The sequence below is a fragment of the Microtus pennsylvanicus genome, chromosome 5 (genome assembly GCF_037038515.1).
Source record: "Microtus pennsylvanicus isolate mMicPen1 chromosome 5, mMicPen1.hap1, whole genome shotgun sequence".
Taxonomy (NCBI): Eukaryota; Metazoa; Chordata; class Mammalia; order Rodentia; family Cricetidae; genus Microtus; species Microtus pennsylvanicus.
The window spans coordinates 53,841,474-53,865,713 of record NC_134583.1 but is presented as its reverse complement, the minus strand read 5'-3'; the positions used below and the strand labels follow the sequence as shown (position 1 = coordinate 53,865,713).

Sequence of the window (24,240 nt, the reverse complement as noted above, 5' to 3'; positions counted from 1 at the left end):
CCATACTGGGGAAACTCACCAGTTGAAGCTGCTGGTGTGTGTAGAGGTCACACTCAGGCAGATGGAACATGTGGTTGTTGTGGAAAAAATGCCCGGCTCTGGATCCTGACACAGGGAGACGGGCAGGAGGGCCTACCGAGTCTCACAGCACCAATGAAACTACCTGGCGAGAGTGAGAAGCAAGCATGAAAAAACGCAACAAACCTGCTTAGGAGTTTATTAGAGGAGACGTGTACAAGCCTGGGGAAGTAGCTGTGCAGAGAAAGAGAGGGCTGAAGAAGGTGTGTCCAGTTTTTAAGAGCTGTCTAGTACATGCACACAGTGGGTTGATGTAGCTACATCATATGCAGATGATGGAGCTCACGCATGCACGCAAAGGGCTTACATAGCTGCGTCATACGTAGGTTCTGCAGCCATGATGCACACAGGTCACTCGGTCTTTTAAGGCCCCCAGGGCAGCTAGGTATTTTGCCTGAGGGCTTGTCTGCACATGCATGGCCCTGGAACGCGGAAATGCCAGCCATGCTGTGTGGCTGGAATCATACCAGGTATGCCTTGGAACTGCAGCTCCTAGACTACTCGTCCATTGAACATGAACATTCACAGTTCTATCTTTGGACTTGGAGATGCTTTGGGATTATCCTAAGGGTGACTGAGTCCTTTGTGAGGCTTCTAAATCTACCCATTGACACCACACTGTCCCAGGCTGCTAGAAATGTGGGGGCTAAATTAGAAAGATTATTTTCCTGGGGGCTCCATCAGTGCTGAGCTCCGGAGAACCAAAAAGCTCCAGGAGGGCAGCGTGGACCCAGGAGTGTGACAACCAAGAGGTCGCTAAGGCCCTTTCTTAGTGTTCTAGCGGCTTCCCACTGCTGTGATAAAACACCAACCAAAAGCAAACTCGGGGAAACAAGGGCTCATTTGCTTTATATGTCAATCACTGAGGGACATCACAGCAGGAACTAGGCAGGGCAGGAACCTGGAGGCAGGAACTGAAGTAGAGGCCATGAGAGGAATGCTGCTTACTAGCTCCCTATGGCCTGCTTAGCCTGTTTTCTTCTACAACCCAGGATCGCCTGCCCAAGGGTGGTACCTCCCACAGTGGGCTGGGCCCTCCCTGGGCTGGGCCCTCCCACATCAATCATTAACTAAGAAAATGTCCTCACAAACTTGCCGACAGGCCAATCTGATGGTGGCATTTTCCTCACATGAGGTTCCCTGTTGCCAAATGGCTCTAGCTTGTGCTGAGTCAGCAAAAATCTACCCAGCACACTTAGTGAAGAGGTCGAAGACAACAGTTCCCAGGTACTCACTAGATGCCAGCTGTGCCCCCATAGCACAAATTCCTTGTAAGAGCCGGGGCACAGCCTGAGGGATTGCCATCTCAAACACATTTCCACTGCCGGCACAAGGAGGCAAAATGGCATTTTTATTTCTATCTTATTCTTATTAGAGACAGATTGGCTTTGTGTGGGGAGAACATCTTTTTAGAAAGCCAGGAGAGAAGAGTTCAAGTCTCTGTCATTCTGTGTGGCCTTGGGGAGCTGCCTTGATTTGGAGTCCAGTATTCTCAAAAGGGAGAGGACAATAAAGAAAAAGGCAGAATGCTGTCAGGATGAGCGGAGACTCTGTGTCAGGTACTGTGGAAGGATCTATAAGAGCTGTGCCTGCTTCAGGAGCAGCACAGCCAGGGCCCTGCAAGCCCTTCCTTGACCTCCTTTTTCAAGGTCAAAGAGGTCAGGCTTTGCAGGAACAGCAGCCATGTATGACTAGAACTGAGAGGTTCTGGGTTTAGCTTGTTTGGTTTTGGGGTGTGTGTGTGTGTGTGTGTTGTGGGGGCAGGGGAAGTATATTGTTTTGTTTGGAAACAGGATCTCATGCACCCTGGTCTAAACTTGAAGTTGCTATGTAACTGAAGATGTCCTTGAACTTGTGACCCTACAATACTGGAATTACATGTGTAGGGCACTGAATCTGGTTTCCATGGTGCTAGGGATGGAGCCCAGAGCTTCATGTACACAGGAAAGCATTCTGTCGACTGGGCTACATCTCCAGCCCTTGTTTTCAGGGTGGTGGTGTTGTTTCGGTCTCTCTTAGACAGCCTGTTGAAGCCAGACTCAATTCACTATGTTGTCCAAGTTGTTCTCGAACTCATGATCTTCCTGATTTTGCTTCCTAAGATCTGAGGTTATAAGCATGTGCCTGTAATGGCTAAAACCATGAAGCAACCAACTCATCTAGTCCTCATCCCTGTTACCTGATAATGCGCCCTCATCTAAGCCCTCAGAAAAGTTTCCATGCTCCAGAAGGAAGTGTTGGCATGGCAGTTTGCTGCCCTCTGCTGTCCACATGAGGAACTTCCTAGGATGGTTCTTAAAATTCCTAAGACATCTATGGACCCAGGCGGCCAGCCATGCAGAGCTTGCCCAACCCTTCTGAAAATGGTCCCAGAAATAGTAGTGCATAGTCCGATGTGTCCAAAGACCTTGCTAAAATCTATTACTTTGTGAGTTGTCCTCTGATTTCCACACGAGTGCTCCCCCCTCACACACATGCATACAAATACATACACACATACACACACAGGCACACACACACACAGAGGCACGCACACACGTATCAAAGATGAAAATTTTCTAAAGAAACCCAAGGTTGGAACATAATACTAAGCTACCTTTGGGCACTTATGAAGGTGGCATCTTTATGCCCACTGGAGCTTCGTGCCCTGAAGCTATGATATCCTCATTTCTACCTGCTCCTGACATTTAGCTCCTGGGCCTATGTCACTAATCCTCTGAAGGATTTTCATGAAGCAGACTTTGGGGGAGAGCAGATGAAGGTAGGTCATGCCCTAACAGGACAATCTTGGGAACAGACTTCTCTTGTATAGACTGTTTGTATCACAAATCTAGTCCCTTTCCAACTATTAAGGTCAGGATGAGCCAAAAATTCAGTGCCCCTTGTCCAGCCCTGGGAGTCAATTCAGACTTAGGAACTGAACCAATTGGGATTCAGATGCCAGCTCTGTACAGAGAGAGCCACACTGAGGACAGAGGCGACGTAAGAGCACAGGGTAGGAAAACTCACTTGCAATTTTCTCTAAGAGAGATATTCCAAAAGAGAAGGTAGGCCAACTGCTGTCACCCCAATATTATACTTGGTATCTCAGGGTACATCCAGAGACAAAGGAAGGCACAGAGAAGGGGCCAGGAGGATTGGGGTGCACAGAGGTGGGGCATGGTGCAGATACTCTGAGAGGAAACCAGGGCAGTGAGTCGGGGTGGCCTGTTGTGGATTCAGGCAACCAGTGATGAGATAAGGGGTAGTGTACCCAGACCCAGGGGTCAGGCTGCTGCCGGAGTCCTCCACAGCACTGGTCCCTCACATTGGAACTCAGGGCCTTGGAGAAGGCAACCATGCAGGTTCAGACAAAGGACAGCATCCCGGCTTCTCCACGTTTTCTGTTTACCTTCCCCTGGCCACACACAGCTGACAGGCAGCTGTCAGGGGAGCCTGGAGAGGAGAGTCAGTGCCCCTGAGAGTCAGGAAGGCAAGGCAAGGATTGGGTATGTGTGTAACCTACCCAGCGCCAGAGCTTACCCTGGGGCTAAAAACCTGTGTGGTTGCCAAATGCCCTGGGACAAAACACGCATCTCCAGTGGCCACACTTAGTCTTGCTCCCTTTTCCTGGGCTCTCTGGCTGTCCCATCCTCCCTCTTCCTCCTCTGCCTTCTTCCCCCGTTTCCGATCTCACCTCCTGTTTCTTTCCTTCTTTACTCCCTTTCTTTTCCGTTCTTCCTGTCCATTCTCTTTTCCTCCCGCCCCTTTCTTTCCTATGCATGTGCACATTGACGTCAAGGTCATTATGTGTATTAGGCATTATTTTCCAGTAAATATTTCTGGGCAGCCAATGGCAGCAGTCCCTCTTTATTGGTGGCTTTGCCTCCTGTGGTTTTAATCACTCAGTCTGTTGCCTACAATCAACTGCAGTTGGAGAAGAGCAAAATGGACAAATTCAGAAATAATCAATTCATGAGGTTTCAGAGCGCATCACTGCTTGAACAGTGTGAAGAAATCTCCCTCTGCTCCATCCTTCCTGGGACATGGTGCTCCCTTTGTCCAGTGCATCCATGGTGCTGTGTATACACTACCTAACCATTCGTTACTTGGTAAACCTGATGGTGATCCTTAGCTATGGAATATCCCCATGCTTATATTCAAACTGCCATAACCTTACTTAATAATGACCCTGAACACACAAGATAACACAACATAAATTGTGGAAGGACAGATCAGCTGTGGAACTATATGACCATGCTATATATACAAGACATATTAGAAAACACTGTAGACACGGATCAATTCTACCTGTGCTTTTACACACCCAGTATGAATCTTGGGGCATAGTCCTCTTAAACAGAAAGGGAACAGGGTATGAAAACACAGTGTGACTACTGATCCCACCCCCACCTCTACCAGGAAGCCCCAGATGTGCGAATGAAAATCAATCCAAACTTCTTTTACTAAGTGACTAGATCCGATGCTGACTTCATGGCAGAACAGGGAAGACCCTGCAAGTACGGAAAGGAAAAGACATCTAAATCCCACATCCAGGGAGGCAGTCTAATGCTTGTTCAGTCAGACTTCTGCTCACAGTAATGGTTACAGACACATCTGCTGGTGGATGCCACTTGAAATGAAGCTACCCAGAGGCACTGAAGAGTGAACCCAGCAGCCAGCTTCAGGGAAAACCAGGCACGAAACAGATGTTACAGAAGTATGATCCCTTCTGGCTTCTGACATTTGAGCCAGGGGGTGTACCCAGTGCTGCATGAGCTACTGCTGGTACCGGTGAAAGGCAGCTATCATTTTAGCCCCTGAAATAGAAAGTTGCACTCAGAGCAATGATAGTTGAATAGAGTGTCCAAGACAGCAGAGAGCCAGAGCCATTCTTCCCCACCCTACTGCGTGCATGCGTGTGTGCGCGCACACACACACACCAAATGCTACCTGCTGCTGCCTCTGACTAACCTGAATTGAGCATGCCCAGGAAGAGATGAGGTGTCTCAGCTAAAGACAAAGGCGTCTCAGAAAGAGTGAAATCACTGCCCCCAAATGCACCGTGGTTATTCAGTCATAGAAAACACCTGCAAAAGCTGATCACAGTGGTTCGGTGCCCCAGGAGCCGAGGGGCAGAAGAATTGCAACAAGTTCGGGGTCAGCTGGGCTACACAGGAGCTCCAGGTCAGCTGGGCCAGCTGCATAGGCAGACCATGGATTAAGAGAAAGGGGCGGGGCAAGCGTGCAATAAACAGACATGTTTATTGCAAAGGGAGAGGCAAACTAAGTTTTCAGATGACAAGATCCTACAATCCTCTACAAAAACCATCCAATCTAACAAACAATTTCAACCAAGGGTGCAGACAAGGTCGGCCCACAGGCTAACTGAATTCCCATGTATTCACAATGGGCAGATGAAAATGGGATCTAAAAAATGAATCACATCTTTAAAAAAAGATTTAAAAAAAAAAGATAAAACAGACTTCTTTGAGATTCAAGAGGGTTTTGATCCTCAAATGGCCAAGCTAAGAAACTGGACAAAGGCACAGATTGGGAGAAGAGATTGGCAACGCATCTATCCAAGAACAGGCTTGTATCCAGACTACATAAAACCCTTGAGACTTGATGATTAAAAGAAATAAACATGGGCAAGAGATTTGAGTGATCACTTCATAAAGATAAATGAGTAGCCAAGAGGCACATGAAAAGTTCTCGGCCGCACTAGGTCATCCAGAAAGTTCAAGTTAACATCACAAGGAGATGCTATTATATACCCACTAGAAGGCTAAATGCTAAAGAATGAAACTGCCAATTCCAAAGATGACGTTCATTGCTGGAGGCCATGGGACATAGTACAGTTGTGTGGAGAAACAGAGGGACAAGCCCCTGTAAGGACTCCTTGCCAGAAACCCAGTGATCCCCTTCTAGAAACATGGACACAAGTCCTCACAAAGGCTTGGCACAGACACTTCTTACAGCAACAGGATAGACTAAAGCCCAAACCTGGGAAGAAGTCTAATGCTTACCAGCTGAAGATTCAATACTGGTACATCCGTGCTATGGGACACCACTCTCCGTGATGAAAAGGGAATGAACTGTTGCTTTAAGAAACACTATTGATGATCCTGATTCACAGTATTCAAACTGAAAGAAAACAATTAGAAAGGACAGCACGCTGCGTGTCTCCAATTACATGAACTCCTAGAAAAGCCAAGGGTGGAGGAACAGAACGCAGAGCGGTGCTTGCCTGCCTGAGGCTGTGGTTAGGGGAGGGATGGCTTGCAGGGGGATGTGGGAAGCTCTGGGGGCGGGCGATGCATATGTGCTGTACTTGATGTTGTGATGGTTATGCAACGGAATACAATTTTCCAAGCTCATTATTTCTTCTAACGAGTTCCACCTTTAAAAAGCTGGTTTTAAAGGTAAACAGCATAGGCTGGGTGATGGTTCAGTGGGTAAAACCCAGGATTGGCGGCACCCATCTACAGCCTTAGTGCTAAGTGGGGTGAAAACAGGAGGCTCCCCAGGGCTAGCTCATCAGGGAGAGACCCTGACTCAGAAAACAGGTGGAGACACCTAGTGTCAACTTCTGCTCTCCACATGCGTGCTGGAGCATGTGCACTGGCGTATGCTCACGCATGCACTCACGCATCAGCTTGTCAACACAATCACAGTCAGGGAGCTCTTTTTCCCAGCTACACGAGCCTAGGCTCATAGCGTCACGTCCTTTATGCTCGTCATGGTCCACTGCGGCAGTGAACAACTTCTGCGGCTGGAAAAATGGCTCAGAGGTTGAGAGTGGGGACCGTTCTGGTAAAGAACCCTAATACAGTCCCCAGCACTCAGGTTAGGTGGCTCAACAACTGCCTTTAACTTCACACCCAGGGGAGCCGATGTCCTCTTCTGGCCTCCATGGGCACTCGCTTACATGGCACACGTGCGTGCTCACATGCACAGAGACACACAGACAGACACAGACCAACAGATAAGACAGACACACACAACTTACTTTAGGGAGCCTGGAAGCAGCAGCTGATTGAGGCATCCTCTTCCTCTAGGCTGAAGAACAAAGAGCAAGGAAGGAACTGAAGCCGGGGATCCTGCCCCTTTCCCATCAGATGCTGAGATTTATACCACATTAAAAGAGAGAGTGTATGCAACTTGCCATTAGAGCATGCCGCCTGAGCCGGTGTATGGACACAGGCCACCACTGCCATGGGATGCGGGGGAATGGAAGTGAGAAGCAGCTTGCCTGCTTTGTGGGACAGCTGGTGTCTGAAGGCAGTTTGAACCGCTGTGGAAATGGCCTGGTGGGGAGGAGTGGCTCGGGGCACAGCTGGGGCTGCTCCACAAAGGCTCCTGCACTGACAGCAGATGCCTAAGTTCCAGGAGAGGTGACTTCCTACCACAATGACCTTCTGGTGTGACCCCAGTGTTCTCCATCCACAAAGTCTAAGCGGTACACTTGCCCGAAGCGTTGTTCCCAGGGCACTGCTTCAGGATGCCAAAGGATGGATTTGGAGCTACGGGAAAATCAATCAATAATCGAAACATTCTCCTAACTTGCTCTTCTTCTCCAAGAGGCATTCTTGAGTCTCTGGATTGCTATACTGAACAAGTGGGAGGGTACAAAGGAACGTACTGAATCTTTACTTTGAAGGCATTTGACCTAGAGATTTACTGGGTGCAATTGATGGCGTTGGCTCAGGAGTAGCCTCAGTTCCTCACTGACCTATGGTGCTGAGCTTTTAAGTAACATTTAAGTTTTTCCTCATAAGGTTTTCTTAGAGTTTCTGTTAGCCTTTATGTAAAAAAAATGAAAAAATAGCCAGGCAGTGGTGGTACACGCCTTTAATCCCAGCACTCGGGAGGCAGAGGCAAGCGAGTGACTTCGAGGCCAGCCTCGTCTACAGCCTGGTCTACAGAGCATGTTCCAGGACAGAGTCCAAAGCTACACAGAGAAACCCTGTCTCAAAAATTAAATATTTTATATTTTAGACAAAAGTCTTAATTCAGGCTGGCAGGGAATTTGCAACTTATTACGTAGACCAGGCTGGCCTTGACCCCAAAGATCTTCCTGCCTCTGCCTCCCAGGTGCTGGGATTAAAGATGTGCCTTCATAATTGTAAAGAAATGGTACTTGGATTTATTTCTCTTATATAAAAACAAATGTGGTTTGGTTGCTGCTATTGTGCTTTTTTTTTTTTTTTTTGTTTCCTGAGACACAATCTTTATCCCAGATTGGTCTCAAAAACTGGCTGTGTAGCTGAGGATGACCTTGAACTTCTGATCCTCTTGTCTCCATTTCCCTACTGCAAGGATTGCAATTACATCACCATACTGTTTATATGATGATAGAAATCAAACGCAGGGCTTCATGCATACTAGGCAAGCATCTACTAAGGGACCACACCTGCAGCCCCTAAAATGCAATTCTAGGTACCATGCATTGCTTTGTGTGCATGATGTACTTAGCTTACTGTCAAATTCTAGCCATACACCTGCTTGTTATTCCGTTGCATTTTCTATATATGCAACCTTGTCTTCTAAGAATAATGGCAGACTGGTGTGGTTTGATAGAGCAGGACCCCCTGAAAGGTCGCTGTGAACACCCCCAAAAATTACTTTGCCCAGTAAACAGCAGAAAGAAGTTTGGAGAAAAACTATGCCCATATTCCCAAATATTGTTTGCAAATGTTTCTTTACATTTAAAGGGGGATATGCTATAGAGATGGATACTTTGCATTGGTATGGATTTTGATTTATTGATACAAATTGAAGGTCAATCTTGTTATATGTATCTATTTCTGCTCTTGATTAAGGTGTGGTGACTGTGTAATTCATTTAAAAATTGTATAATCAAGATATCTTTTCCCTGCTCCCATATCCGCACTTCCTCCATCTCAACCATCCCACTCCCCCAAGCTCTCCCCAATCCTCCCCTTCTCCCTTCTCTCTCCCCCTCTCCCCTTTCCCCACCCCATCCCCGTGCTCCCAACTTTTGCCTGGCGATCTTGTCTTCTTCCAATTTCCAGGAGGATAAATATATGTTTTTCTTTGGGTTCACCTTATTATTTAGTTTCTCTAGGATCATGAGCTATAGGCTCAATGTCTTTTGTTTATGGCTAGAATCCGCTACTGAGTGAGTACATACCATATTCATCTTTTTGGGTCTGTGTTATTTCACTCAGTATAGTGTTTTCTATTTCCATCCATTTGCATGCAAAATTCAAGATATCATTTTTTTTTTTTTTACTGCTGAGTAGAACTCTAATGTGTATATGTGCCACACTTTCTTTATCCATTCTTCCATTGAGGGGCACCTAGTTTTGGAGCCATTTTAGGGTTGGCAAGAGACTTGGCTCTAGAGGGGTTCCCAGGTGTCCAAGGGGATGTCCCCAGCTAGGTCCTTGGGCAGTAGAGGAGAGGGTGCCTGAATTGGCCTCGTCCCATAGCCACAATGATGAATATCTTCCATATCACTATAGAACCTTCATCAGGCGATGGATGGAGATAGAGACAGAGAACCACATTGGAGCACTGGACTGAGCTCCCAAGGTCCAGATGAAGAGCAGAAAGAGAGAGAAGATAAACAAGGAAGTCTGAGGGATTGGTCCACCCACTGAGACAGTGTGCCTGTTCTAATGGGAGCTCATCAAAGCCAGCTGGATTGGGACTGAATGAGCATGTAATCAAACCGGACTCTGAATGTGGCTGACAATGAGGGCTGACTGAGAAGCCAATGATAATGACACCAGATATTGATTCTACTGCATGTACTGACTTTTTGGGATCCTAGTCTCTTTGGATGCACACCTTTCTAGGCCTGGATAGAGGAGGGAGGGCCTTGGACTTCCCACAGAGCAGGGTACCCTGCCCTCTCTTAGGACTGGAGGGGGGAGGGTAAGTGGGGAAGGGGGAGGGAAATGGGAGGAGGGGAGGAGGTGGAAATTTTGAATGGTATTATTTATAAAGCAAAAAAATAAAAAAAATGTATAATTAAATAGGTTAATAGATAATCATCTATAATGGTCAAGCTTGTGGTCATGTTAGATTTTCTAGATGTGTAGAGATATATTTCATTTAGATAGATATTCTTCAAATCTTTCAGAGACCTTCAGAATATGGCATTTATAATGTTTTAATAACTTAGAACTTTTATGACAATGAGACACATCTGCTCCTGGCAGCACCAATTACTTCAAGAGGAAGATGGGCATCGAAGAGGTTCCTTAGCCATTTGGGCAAGAAACTGCTCTTGCCTGGACTATTTAACTGGACATGCAGGACCCGCAGTGAAATGACTGCTCAACTCGCCTAAAGGTGAGACAATCCTTTGGGGTTCCTGCTTCATCAAAGAGTCTACTAGACATTCTGCAGGATACAGAAAAAAAATGACTGACAAACTGCCAAAATAGGCAAAACTGTCTTTAAAATTTCCTGCTTCAAGCCAGGCGGTGGTGGCACACACCTTTAATCCCAGCACTCGGGAGGCAGAGGCAGGCGGATCTCTGTGAGTTTGAGGCCAGCCTGGTCTACAAGAGCTAGTTACAGGACAGGAACCAAAAAGCTACGGAGAAACCCTGTCTCGAAAATAAAAAAAAAAAAATCCTGCTTCATGGAAAAGTCTGCTGGATACTATGGGCCTGTAGGATGAAGATGGATGCCCCAATGGTACAAAAGAACTTTAGGTGACTGTTCAGGCAGAGATATGTCTCTGTCAATTCTAGAGTTTTGGAAGTTGCTTACAATGTACTTCCTGTTACTTAGGCAATATTATATCTTTCTTGAGTGTTTGATGGAGTTGAAGAATAGATAGTTATAGTTTTACTTAAATATGATAAAAGGTAGATATAAATATTGTAACTGTAATTCTTGTTTGATACCTGTTTTGTTACATGTAATTTTACTTTATTAAAGCCTTCCTTTTTGTTTAAACAGAAAAGGAAAAATGGTGTGGGAGGTCCTTCTGTCTATGTGCTGCTTTCATTGGTTAATGAATAAAGAACTGCTTTAAGCCTATGGCAGGGAAGAACAGAACTAGGCAGGGAAAGCTAGGCTATATGCTGGGATCAAAAAAGCAGTCAGGGAGATGCCAGGGAGTCCCCAGAGACAGACATACTGAAACTTTGCTGGTAGGCCACGACATCATGGTGATGCACAGATTACAGGAAATGGTTTAAATTAAGATGTAAGAGCAAATAAAAAGCTAGAGCTAATGGGTCAAGCAGTGATTTAATGAATACAGTTTCTGTGTGATTATTTCGGGTCTAAGCAAGCTGGGTAGCTGGGAACCAAAAAGTGCCCTTCTTCCAATAAATCGGTTTTTCAAGAAAAGATTTCTCTGTAGTCTTAGCTGTCTTGGAACTCACTCTGTAGACCAGGCTGGCTTCAAACTCAGAGATTTGCCCACCTCTACCTCCCAAGTGCTGGGATAAAAGGCGTGTGCCAACACTGCCCAGCTGATCTTTCAGTAAAAAAAAAAATAATAAAAAAAATGAGTGTTTAGAAACAAAATTAAACAAAATCCATTTACTCCTCACATTTCCAGGTCTACAGCCAGGGTGCTGCAGATTCTGTCTGCCCATGACAGCCTTCCTAATCTGCAGATGGCTTCCTTTTCACTGTGACCATGCCTGGAGGAGCAGAGGGCGCTCGCTGATCTTGTAAAGACCCTAAGCACCTTAGTGGGGATCCTATATCCCAGGCAACCACAGTTACCTCCCCTTAAGGCTCTGTCTCACATTGAGGATCAGAGCGTCAACATAGGAATTTGACAGGGTTGGGAGACACATAGACTTTCTGTCCACACTGATAGTAGATGCTACTGGGCGTACCTGTCTCCATCACTTCATGTGGTTTTGCTCCTTTTGTCTTCATCAGGAATTATATGGGATGATTTTCTCATGTTAAACCAAGTTTGCATCCTTGGAACGGGGTCCATCTCGTCTGTCACACATTATGATGTTTGCCCTATTACACTCAACTTGTACACAGCAGATGCTGTGGCAGAGACGGACAAGCAGCAATAGCCCCATTGGAAAAATAGTACTAAGAGTGCTCCTTTTCTCTCTTCCATTGGTAACTAAAAGATCTCCTCCCTCCCTGCAATAGTTCCAGAGAAGCCCAAATGCCACAAATCACTCGCCCACACTGAGTGACCTCAGGCAAGTAACTGCAGTGTAAAGTCCCAACATCCCATGTTATAATCAATGAAACTCCCAGGTACTGACCTCAGGCTGCGAGGGAGAAACTCCACAGCTGGCCAACATGCAGCTGTGTTAAAAATATGCAAATCTACTCCCAAATGATGTGAGAAAACGCACGTGAAACAAAAGTCCATTTCCTGTCTAGACTGTGCCCATCTCCATCCATCATCTCCAAATATTTAAGAATTGAAGATACTCTGGCTCCTACATGTTTTGAGTAAGATAAATGGCCTAGGTACCCCAATGACTGTGACGGCAGTCTGTAGGTAGCACTGCAGGACACGTTCCAACGGTTTCTACTAATTAGCTTCAGCGGCCTCTCATTCATCCGGCTGTGAACTCGCATCTCCTATATAGTAGCAGCTTCACTTTTCATCCCAACTCTGCATTCTAGAAGACTTAGGTAAGCTAGAATCCTGTATATCAGAGTGCAGGATTTTGTTCCCTGGGTTTGTGTGCTACCATTAGAAGCTACTGTTTCGTTCTCTTTGGTGACTGTAAGGCCACCACTGTCATAAGACAATTTTCTGAAGTTACCTATTGTTTTCTGACAGTTAACTTTTATCTGTATTTTAAATTTTGTTGCATAAAAATCTTGTAATAGTATGTTTTTATCATCTATCATATTTTCATAAGTCTCCTCTAGGTGCTGTGGTGATGTTCCATTCCCCTGTTATTTTTGGTACTCTTCCAAACTGCCAGTGTTCTGAAGATTTCTCTATACACTGAAGAGTCAACTTTAAACTTTGTTGTTGTTTCCTTAGTTTGTAAAAGCCACCATGAGGTTCTCCCACTCAGCCCTCCTTCCCTACAGAATTTTTTTGTTCTTTAACTTTGGGAAATGAATGTCTGGCTCAATGCTAACCTCCCTTTTTTTATACCATGTTCTAGGAGTGCTAGAATGCACGAATCCTTGTAGCAGGCTTTCTCAGACCATCAACTCCCCCAAATCATGACGCAGAGCCTTAATATTAGTTATGAATGCTCAACCTTATGCTTTCTCCCACTGGCTCTTATAACTTATTTCACCTGTTTCTCTTCATCTATGTTTTGCCTTGTGGCTTTTAAACCTTTCTTTGATTCCGTGCGTCCTATTTTTCTTTCTTCCTCTGTGTCTGTCTGACTGGCTGGCCCTGGGTATCTCCTTCTCTTTCTCCCTTACTCTCTCTTCTCTCAAGCCTAGATTCCTCCTCCTATTTATTCTCTTGGTCTGACAGCCCCACCTATCTCTGGGGCTGGAGCTCATGACTCGACAGCAACCAGCTGCGAGAAGACGAGCACCGAGCAGGAGGCTCACAGCGCATTTATCGCTGCACTGCCAGTCCCTGGCTCTACCTGCCCTTGGTTCCAGACATGCACAGTAAGTTAACAACATACAAGTTGTGATTCACAGGATGTGGCGTCTCAGGGTGTGTATGGAACCCACGGACAAGCTAAGCTATTCCACAAAACTTTGGATTTTGGCGATAGGGTCTCATATAGCCGAAGTTGGCCTCAAACTAAGTATGTGGCTGAGGGTGGCTTTGAACTCCCGATCCTCCCATCTCTACCTCAAGGGTGGGGTGCTGGGATCAAAGGCATGCAGTACATCACTTCATTTATTCGGTGCTGAGGACCAAACCATAAGGCTCTGTTTTGCGCTAGGCAAGCATTTTATCAACTGAGTTCCATCTTTCGGTCCACTTCTGTCAAGTTTAACAAAGCACCAGAGACAGTTGGCTGAAGGCCAACTGAACTCGTGGGTGTTGAAGAAACCCTGTACGGCACACCTAAAGCTCGAGTGATCAGGCACAGTAGACACAACCACAGCTCCAACCCACTTCCCTCCCTCCTTCATATAACCCCTACCCCACAGAGAGCAAGACGAACCCATGGGTAGAGGCAGTGGCTGCCAAGCCTGATGACCCAAGTTCAATCATCCCCACTTACATGATGGAAGAAGAGGATTGAGCATGGCCTGGCTGTTGTGGACTTCCCATCCCAAGAAAGCAATGTAATTTACGACAAAAGGAGGCAGATTCCATTCTCAACAACACAGACTTCTGCAGACAAGAAAGGTGACCCACACTTTCATTTTCTTTATTTTTTCATTGATACCGTATGGATACAAAGTTTCTAGAAAGCTACAAAATGTCTACCACTTTATCAAGAAGGCATCAAAATGTGTCACTTTGCAAAGACATGAAAACACCTGCAGGAACTGACACAAAAATAGCATTTTTAGAGTGAAGAAATAATTGCACTTAACTGTCATGGATATTAAAGTTATCACACATATGTACCGCGAAAGCTAGAATACATTTTTTTACAAAGCACTTTATAAAAAAATTCTCTGCACACAAACCCTATAATTTTCATATAACTATCATACTAAAGATAAATTCACTTTAAAGCCAACACTTACAACATTTTTAAACAAAAAGGTACCAGTACCTAAACACAAACGTTAACAAATACAAGAATACTGTACTGCCGGGAGCTTTAGCCAAATGCCTTTTCAAAGTTTCTGCAAACAGTTTAAGAAAATGTGGATAAGCCCCTCTACCCTCTTTCTCCATGGTCTCCCCAAAGAGGACCCAGTCACCCAAAGGCTCAGGTTCCGGCAGATCCAGATCCAGTAGCAGTACAATATCAAAGGAACCATTGACCAGATGAAACGCTTACGCCACAAGCCCATCCTCTACACTTTACACAAGAGACAACGGAGAAGCCATGAAGTCGCTTAGAACGGGAACAAATACACGAGGCAAAAACCAATTTTCATAAAATTCGAGCGTATCAAAGAAGTCAAGGCTTTTCAGGTTTTTTAAATGTCACAAAAAAAAAAAAAGATTTTTTTTTTGTCATTTTTCAGGCACGTACTGTTTTTGTTTTTACTGTTTTTTTTCCTTGTCTGAAGTCATAAGCCCACTGAAAAAGGCCTAGAGAAGTTGATCTTTCAAGGAGGTAACAGGAGACGTACATTGTTTTTAAAGAAGTGCAGTTAATATCTAGTTTACACAGTGAAACTAATCACAGGAAACAATTAATCTGAAAAATAAAAACACAAAACTCATGGACAGGTTTTCCAAAATGATGGACGTGTGGATTCTGCCCGCCTTTCTAAGAAGGAGGGGAAATAGAATGTCCATGGTGAAAACCAACAAGGGCCAGGCTGAGCAAGGCTGCAGCCTAGTGGGATCTGACCCTATGGTCGCGAGCAAGGGTGGGGACACACGCACAAATGCTGCTTCTACCTAAAACAATGTGGGGCACAGGGTCCAATGCAGATTCACAGAAAAAACAGGTAAGGAAGGCGCAATAAATACAGATATGTTAGTCGACGGCACACGACTTCAGTGAGGCCTACCCTTTGCAATGCAGTACATTTAAAACACAAAACCTTCATTTTTAAGGATATAAGCAAGAGTTGAGGAGCGACAACTACCGCCGAACAAGACAGCACTGACTAGGAGGAGGCACAAGGAAACACGGTTGACTCATTTCTTCAAGTTGTGGTGTGTTCCTGCCAGGGAGGAGTCCAAGACACCAGACAACTAACTCTAACCTGTACTAAGGAATTCTCCTTTCCATTTGATAGTTGTTTTTTTCTTTAAAAACAAAACAAACAGGACTTTTATACAACTTGGGGTGGATACAAATCACTTCTGTGATTTCGGAGCCCAGAGCGGCTGCTTCTTCGACACCAGGGAAGGACAGAGAGAACACATGTGGTAGTGTTTCGAGGCTAACTTCCAAAGTTATCTGTCATTACTTTTACACTTATATCAGCAAAGGAATTGGAAGAAAAAAAAAGAAAAGAAAGAAAAAGAAAGAAAGGAAAAGAGAAGGAAAAAAACCAAGCAAACTAATTTTTTCCTGGCTCCTTTTTGCCTCCGTTGTCCTTTTCCTGACTGTAGGGTTTTCCAGATGCACAAAGATTTTACTCTAAGCTGACACATACTTCAAAGAGTTGGCTCTCTGAGGACTAGAACATTCTTGAAAATGCCAAATTGCAAATGTTGTGCTCTTTGGAAGTCTCTCACAGCACATTCGGACATCCGGAGCCAGAAAATCTGCCCAGAGACACTTCGACTGCAATGACCCTAATGAACCCATTTTTGATTTTTGTTCTGCACTGTCATCTCAATTCGAGGCTTCCAACAACCAAACGGTATCGCTGTGTAAAGCAGGCAAGTGCGCACTGTCGTCCCAGTGGGTGAGAGTCTCCACAGACTGGACATGGACACATGGGGAAGGCGAAGCCGTGGTGTCTGTCCACTCGCCGGGCTTTCGGGTGCTTGTGCGCGAGTTCCTTCCCAGGGATGCAGAACTGGGTGACGACTTGACGGACATGCCGGGAAGTGGGGGGCGGGGGGAGTCGGCACACACAGACACAACAGTTCGCGGGGTTCCCCGCTGCCGCACTGTGCTATAGGTTGAGTGGTGGTGGGGTCCCCACTGGCAGGCAGACTCACAGCAGGCAGGGACCACGCGGTGCTCTCGTGAATAGAGGCCTGTTATTGGTTACTCATCCCGGTTAACCAAAGGCATTATGGTGATCTCAAAATATTTTTGGTCTCTCTACAAATTGTCGTTATTACGGTGGCACTTTCTAAGCTGGAATCTCGAGCCAAAGGCACTTTCATGCGGGAGTGCAGAAGATTCACAAATAGCTAAGTATTTGGTCATGAATTTAAAAAGGCATCAATGAAAAGTACAATTCACTCTTCCTAGTAAACTGCGGAGTGGCAGCCTTTAGTTTTGGTATGGATGCGGATGTGAGAGCATGGTCAAGGGAGGGACTTGGGTTCTGATTCGGCTTGTCTGAAACCAAGTCCTCAGCTTCCTAGAGAGCTGGATTTAAAAAACGGGCTTTTGAAACAAAAATAAGAACGATTTGGCTTGTCCTGCTTCAGATACTGGGCCAATTAGCAAAAGGACACCGAGAAGAGGCTTGAGAAAAGGCTGGCGGCTACTAAGGTAGTACTAAGGCACTGCTTCACTGGGAGGCTTTGGCAGCTGGGAAGTGAAAACTCCCTTAAAGGAAACGAAAAGTAACAGTAGTAAGAGAAATGCTTCCAGCTTACAAAAGGGCTCACGGTTCCCAGGCAGCCCGTCACACCGACACCCTTACGACGTGACATCTCCAAGATTTAAGGCTTTGCAGAAAAAACACGTGCAGGGCTTAGCCATAGAAACATCAACAGAGAAGTCAGCAACTCGTGCATCCTCCTAAGGTCACAGGTGAGGACCCCAACACACAGTTATTCTACCCTTCCTTAGGACAGGTGTGGTACACCAGAGCAGATACAAAAAGTATACAAATTACAGGTACCTGGTTTGTAAAACTGACTGTCATGTGACTTCAATATTTGCGGTTGTATAAAAACAGTGGCTAATGCCACCGTGGTACCGAAGCCTAATGAAGACCTGGATCTAAAAGTCCTTTGAGGGATTTTAACACCAAAGGCTCTGTTTTGGCTGGTGTGTGAACAGGACTTGGCTGCTGGGATGGGTGGCAAACAGAAATTTGACTCAAAGCCTGTGGCTGGAGAACTGTCCTCCGAGGAAGTGTAGAGACACATCAGGCTTGCCTTCTGCTCGTGGTCCCCGGACAGCTACAGGGGATCTGAAGTGACCCTGCCCATGCATTCTCAGGGATCACTTAAGCACAGAGCACCAAGGAAAGATGGCTTCCACCCAGAAGTGGCTGAAGAAGAAAGAGAAGCCCTCACCCTTGTCTGTGACTAACTAGCCGGGAGGCTATGGAGCAGGCACCTCAACCCTGTGGGAAGGGGAATGAACTGTGTTCTCTTTTGGTTTGAGTATGAGCCACCTTCCTGAACAGATCCAGGTCCACTCCACCCCTAAAGCCGAAAGAGACACAACAGCTAGCATGAAGCAGTGCAGAGAAACACACCCCAAGAACCCCAACAACTAAAGAACGAGGAAGAGAAACACACCCCAAGAACCCCAACAGCTAAAACACACCCCAACAACTCCAACAACTAAAGGACGAAGAAGAGAAACACACCCCAACAACCCCAACAACTAAAGGACGAGGAAGAGAGTGGGAGCTTGTGAGAACCAAATCGGAGGGGGAGGGGGGTGTCTCTTTTTAAGCCCCGATAAGGTAAGGGCTACAGGACAAAACAGAAATGCTCTTTAAATGGAAGTCAGATGGCTACAGGGAAGGTGCTGGCTAGCTGTACCCAGCTTTCCAAGAGATGGGAGAAAGGGCGACAGGAAAGAAATGGTAGCTGTACAGGAGGGGGGGGGATGTTGAAGAGTAACACCCACCTGGCTCTTCCTGACCCCCTTCCCCTGCAAAGAGGCTTATAGGAGAGAAGCTTTCACAGGACAAGTGGAGAAAAACTGGTTATCAATATGCTAACGACAAGCAAGAGAAAGGGCAGCCATTTTTACATAAGGCTGAACCTTGCGCAACCCCGGGCAATGAGCTGTAACAACTGTGCAAGTGGCCACAGATTCTAAAAACCTCTGACAGCGCACAGGGCAACGGCCAGTGAACTAGCCAAAATGCCCCTGGCCTCTAGTTTGCTGGACTGTGGGAGTCTCAGGACATGTAGGTCTCTTTCATTGAAAGGATGGCTTCTAAACTAGGTGGTGAGCAAGCAAGATGTCTATACATGTCCCTGACAGAGCTGTCCTAGAGTCACTGTGAGACAACACTAAGAAGGGAGGGGCGAGGGAAGAGAGAGGACAGGACTCGGCCAGGACACCCTTAAGGTCTAGGGAGTTGTAAAGAGGGAGAAGGAACCAAGAAGAACTGACACAATCCTACCCAAGGCTTTCATGTGGGAGATAAAGCGAGTCTGGACTGAGTATTGATTAGACAGGGACACCCCAGAAGACTCCTAAAGACAGAAAGGAAAGAAAGAGGTGGGACAGAGGGTGCTGGAGAGAAAAACAGTGTCTTTAGGACATAAAAGGGTCATCGGTCTCATAAACCCACAGCGGCCATGAGAACAAGCTGGGCAAATTCCAGCACTGAGTGAGGCTGGAAAGGGTTCATGAGCCTCCATCCCAAGGCTGAGGAGCTACTGACAGTTGATAGCTTCTGGGGTAGCCGAAGCCAGTTTTCTTTTAAGAGTGCGGTTGTGGTTCCAGTGGATGCCTGTACACCCTTAAGTATACGGGCAGCACAAATTTGCCATGGTGGATGTGCTGGCTGGTTTTATATCAACTTAACACAAGCTATAGCATCTGAGAGGTGGGAACCTCAACTGAGAAAAGATCTCCATAAGAAATGGCTGTAGAGCCTGGTGGTGGGGGCACACGCCTTTAATTCCAACACTCAGGAGGCAGAGGCAGGCCAGTCTGGTCTACAGGGTGAATTCCAGACAGCCAGGGCTGTAACAAAGAGAAACCCTGCCTCGAAAGGGCAGGGGGGAGGGGCTGCAGGGCATTTTCTTAATTAGTGCTGGAGAGGGGAAGGCTCGGCCCACTGTGGGTGGTGTCATCCTTGGGCTGCTGGTCTTGAACTCTATAAGAAAGCAGGATAAAGAAGCCATGAGGAGCAAGAGAGTAAGCGGCACCTCTTCAGGGTTTCTGCATTAATTCCTGGTCTCGGGTTCCTTCCCTGACTTCCTTTGGTGATGGACTATGATGCTGAAATGTACGCCAAGCAAACCCTTCACTCCCCAATTTGTTTCTTTGGTCATGGTGTTTCATCATGGCGATGGTAATTGTAAGATGATGGTTATTTTCTTTCTTTAAAGGTGAGAAAGAACAGGAAGCTGGGAAGGGTTGAGATATAAGGAAGGAAGGAAGTTGGGGGGGGTTGAAAAAATATATATATTAAAGAATTAATAGCTGTTTTCAGAGCAAAAAGTAAGGCAGGGTCATTCCTACCGCTCGCAAGGGGAAGGCATTTGGAAGGAGAGGATGCAGACAGTGAGGCAACAGAGACATTATCCTAATTCTGAGAAAGCATACCTCTCCCCATTGACAACCAGTACCCTCTAGGTGGTACTTGAGAAATAAACCCCCAGAGCTTGGGAGGTATAGAGAGGCAAGTCCACTCCTGAGTGGTAGACCTCTCCCCCATCACCTTCTGGGATGGCCTGGCCTGTAGGCACAGATCATTTGTACCCATTTGTATGGTCCTGGTCTCAGGATAGTAGGACATTCCTCTAGAGGAAGGATATAGGAAATCAAAGCTAAAGAAACATCCCCAGGACAGATCTTTAAACATCTGAAGACTACCGGGAGAAACCCAGGGTAACCATTCTTTGAGGGCTGGCTTAGACTCAGGGAACCAAGGCAGTTAGTTCTCTTGAAGAGAACAATGCCCTGCTGGCTCACACAAGGGAGGCATATTGCTAATGACAAAGTCTTGCACATTCTCCTCAGGTCTTCCCAGGGACCAGGGATGCAGCTGGGAGGAGACAAGAGTCAATCCAGTGTGGTTCTTTTAGCTACATGCCAGCCACGCCCAACCACCAAAGACCACAAGTAGCTGAATACCATATAAGCACAGCCAGAGCAGATGTTGGGACAAAGAAGGGGTGTGTGTCACCTGGATATAGTAGAAGTAGGATTTAACTTGATAGTCTTGGCACACACATAAAAAAAAATCGCCATGCTGTTTGATTTTTAAACTTAAAAAATTTATGTCATGTTCTACTGTGTTCACATATTCCTATCTGTGTGTGTGTGTGTGTGCACATGAGTCTAAGGAAACTCTAGCTTTCCTCTTGCCTTCCGTTGGAAGCAGAGGGGTAACCTTTCTTGCTTCCCCAGTGAGAAAGCACATAGGAAAGTAACCCCAGACTGGCCACATGAGACCAACGCTGCTGGACAATGCTTTGGAATACTCAGATCAGAGTGGTGAAATCTCTCTTGGAAACAGAACTACCTGAATGAGGGAGTCTGCTTGAAAAGATCAGAGAGAGGGGTGTGGGGAGAGAGAGAGCGCGCATGAAGAGCCACTGAGGCTTATAAAGAGATGTCAAGGAAAGGGACACGCTCAGAGGAAATAGATCCACGTCTGTAAAGCAGATCAGGAGAGGTGATGAGCAATAGGAAACCACAGGAAACAGGAGTTCAGAGAACTCAATATCCACACATGCAGGAACTCAGAGCTTCCCACGCACGTTGGGTTACCAGCAACCAACTACCCACAGGCTGGTGGGGAGGCTTGCAAGAGTGACAGTCTGGGGGAGCAGTGACCAAGCCCGATGAGCCTTCTACTTGTCCAGATGATGACAGTTTTCTCCCAGCCACACAATTCTACATCCTTTGCAACTCACAGTGCAGTATTCATGCCAATTTAAAAATTTTTGCTATGAAATTTCAGTGGTTCAAATGTGAACTCTTCTCCATAAAAAAATTTGGTTGACCATATAAAATGTAACTGCACACACAAGACTATAACATTGTAAGCTTAGATTTGTTTCAGTATTATCTACTTATTGCAAAAAGAGCCATCTTTTCTTTTTCATTAAATAATCAATTATCACATTAGTACAATACAATTTTACATTTTTAAATATACTATATATGTTAAGGATAAGGGGTGACAATTTCTTCCTTTGCAACACCTGTTTCAACAGTTTAATGAATTAAGATATTAGTTTAACCTTGAAGGGGAAGGTAAAAAATTTGTCTCATTAGGATATTTCTACCAAGTATTTCTTAAGGCTATAGTTTAACATTTGGTTTTTAAAAGAAAGAAAGATTTCATTTAAAAAATAATTTAGTGAATTACATTCTTCCATAACTTCCACCCTAATTAATTACAAAGATAAGTCTAAAGAATCTTAGTTTTCTTGTACTAATTTACATTTAAAGATTAATTTTACTTGTATCTTAACACAAGAATTTTATGTTGGAAAAACAAACAAAAGAACTAAATACATTTGTATAAAGGCAGTCGATGCCCCGTGGCCAATCCTCTGTCTCAGAACTATTTTCTACCACAACAGGAAACAGGTCTGCAGAGAGAGAGGTTTAGGCTGGTAAGATTCACCTTCCCCAAGGAATTGTGGGTTGCAGATCTGAGGAATACACAAAAAACTGCATCACAATTTCACAGCTACAATGATAGCAAGAACACATGAAAAATAATAATAAGTTCACTCAAACAGGATTTAGAAAAGTCAGGGTGTGACCTGGGGGCCAGGGCATCACCTGTGGTGAGGTTTACAGTCAGTCGTTCGATAATGGAGAGAGTGTGTGTGCACATATGTGTGTGTATATACAGATTTCTATCTATATAAATAACCAGCTTCAGTCCTTTACAAGCCTGTAGATATGATGCTGTGCTCCATGTTCACTATTCGAAACTTCAAAAACACAGGCCATGCAGAGGAGAGTTTCTTGTGTATCCCTGTTTGTTACCACCTGTTGAAAAAAAAAACAAAAGGCATAAAATGAGATCATGGCCTATCTGTGCCAAGAGCATGATTTGATGGGAGAGGAGCTGTCTGAAGGAGACGGGTGGATCAAAGACCTGTTCTGTCTCGCTCTGTATCCTCCAACACATTCAGGGGATCGCAAGTCCCACTGGAACCCCACCTGAGCCCTATACCATAATCAAGGAAGACCCATTGCCATCGCCAATAGATCACCTGTCAGAGCTGCTGTGGTTTCTGTATTCATCAATAATCTGTTTGTCATCAATAATCCTCTCTCATAGAACATTCACATGTTTTAGCTGACTTTCACTTATTTTAGTATTTTTATCTTAATTTGAATTGACAAGTAATTATATAAGTTTATAGGGTAGTGGTGTGATCCATCATGGGATGGTTAAGTCAAGCTAATTACTATAGTAAGGATATTTATTTATTTATTTATTTATTTATGTTAAAAATATTTAAAATCTTATTTTCCCATGTTACATTTAACTTGAGTTAAATTCTACTTTACAACAGCTAACTACAGAGTTAACTTCATGGGCACCTTGATTAGTACATCACATCAGCCAGCAGTACCTGGATACAGCGGAGGTATTAGCTGTGTAAAGAACAGGGGTGCAGACAGAGTCTTATCTGGAGCCCTGCTGGCACAGGCTGCACTTCTTCCGATGCCTTAGACTCCCCATCCGCTCCCCCTGGGTCACTGTCCTTCCCATGATTAGCCTCTTTCAGATCTGAGCTCTGGCTCTGCTCCTCAAACTGCCTCCCCCGCCCGACCCCGTGCCACCCCAGAAGGAACATTCTCAAGTCCAATCTGATCAGATTTACAACCTCACAGCGCTTCAGTGGTTTTCTGTGACTTTCATGTTCAAAAATATTTTTGACTTGAGTGCCTTATCTAGCCTGTCGACGGCCTAATTTCCCCTCCGCAATGGTCGGCTTCACCCATTTAAGTTTCCCTTGCTTTCAAGCACCCGAGCTCAGGGTCCCTGATTGAAAGAATAAAGCCTCACTTCTGATTTTCTCCATGGAGCTATGCGATTCATATAGATTGGTTGTTTTTCAATATCCATCTCACCCAGTGGACTATGAAGAACTGGACCATGTTTCCTAGTTAACCAGCTCAGGCATGGTGCGCCGTGACCAAGCATTTGATGAGTGATCAAAACTCACAACGGCCACCGATGCTGTGTGCTCGCTATCCGTCTATCACAGAATGAATGCTTGGCCCAGAGTGGGTGGCATCCAACCTCACAACTCTGTGACTGGGTGCTACCGTTCCCTATGACAGAGCAGACTGGGGCACTAGACTAGTCAGTTGGAAGATGCTAACCCACCTATGAGCTACGTACATGACACCATCTCAGCACAATGCACCTCTCTGTCAGACACTGGTGATCATTTGATTTCCCATTCGTTTACTGGATGAATGCCTGCCTCCCCCACCTGACCCTGCATTCAGTCCATCACAATATTCCTAGCACTGACACCCAAATATGCGCTTAGGTAAAGTCTTACTTCCTTGATGAATGTGAAAAATGTCATCTTTCAACTTCAATGCCCTGTTTACCATCCCTCAGAATCCCACACGCCCACGTCTCTTT

General features: G+C 45.5%; 1 protein-coding gene and 1 pseudogene across 6 annotated transcripts in view; both read right to left on the bottom strand.

Moving 5' to 3' along the window:
• Positions 1-16,604, bottom strand: part of LOC142851320 (E3 SUMO-protein ligase PIAS2-like) — a 37,724-nt pseudogene extending 21,120 nt beyond the window's left edge.
• Positions 14,326-24,240, bottom strand: part of Tead1 (TEA domain transcription factor 1) — a 233,224-nt gene continuing 223,309 nt past the window's right edge. For all 6 annotated transcript variants that reach the window (XM_075971923.1, XM_075971922.1, XM_075971917.1 and 3 more), the window contains one exon: positions 14,326-22,619. In XM_075971923.1, the coding sequence (XP_075828038.1) occupies positions 22,506-22,619 (114 nt within the window). In that variant the 3' untranslated portion in view covers positions 14,326-22,505. The remainder of the gene's footprint in view (positions 22,620-24,240) is intronic.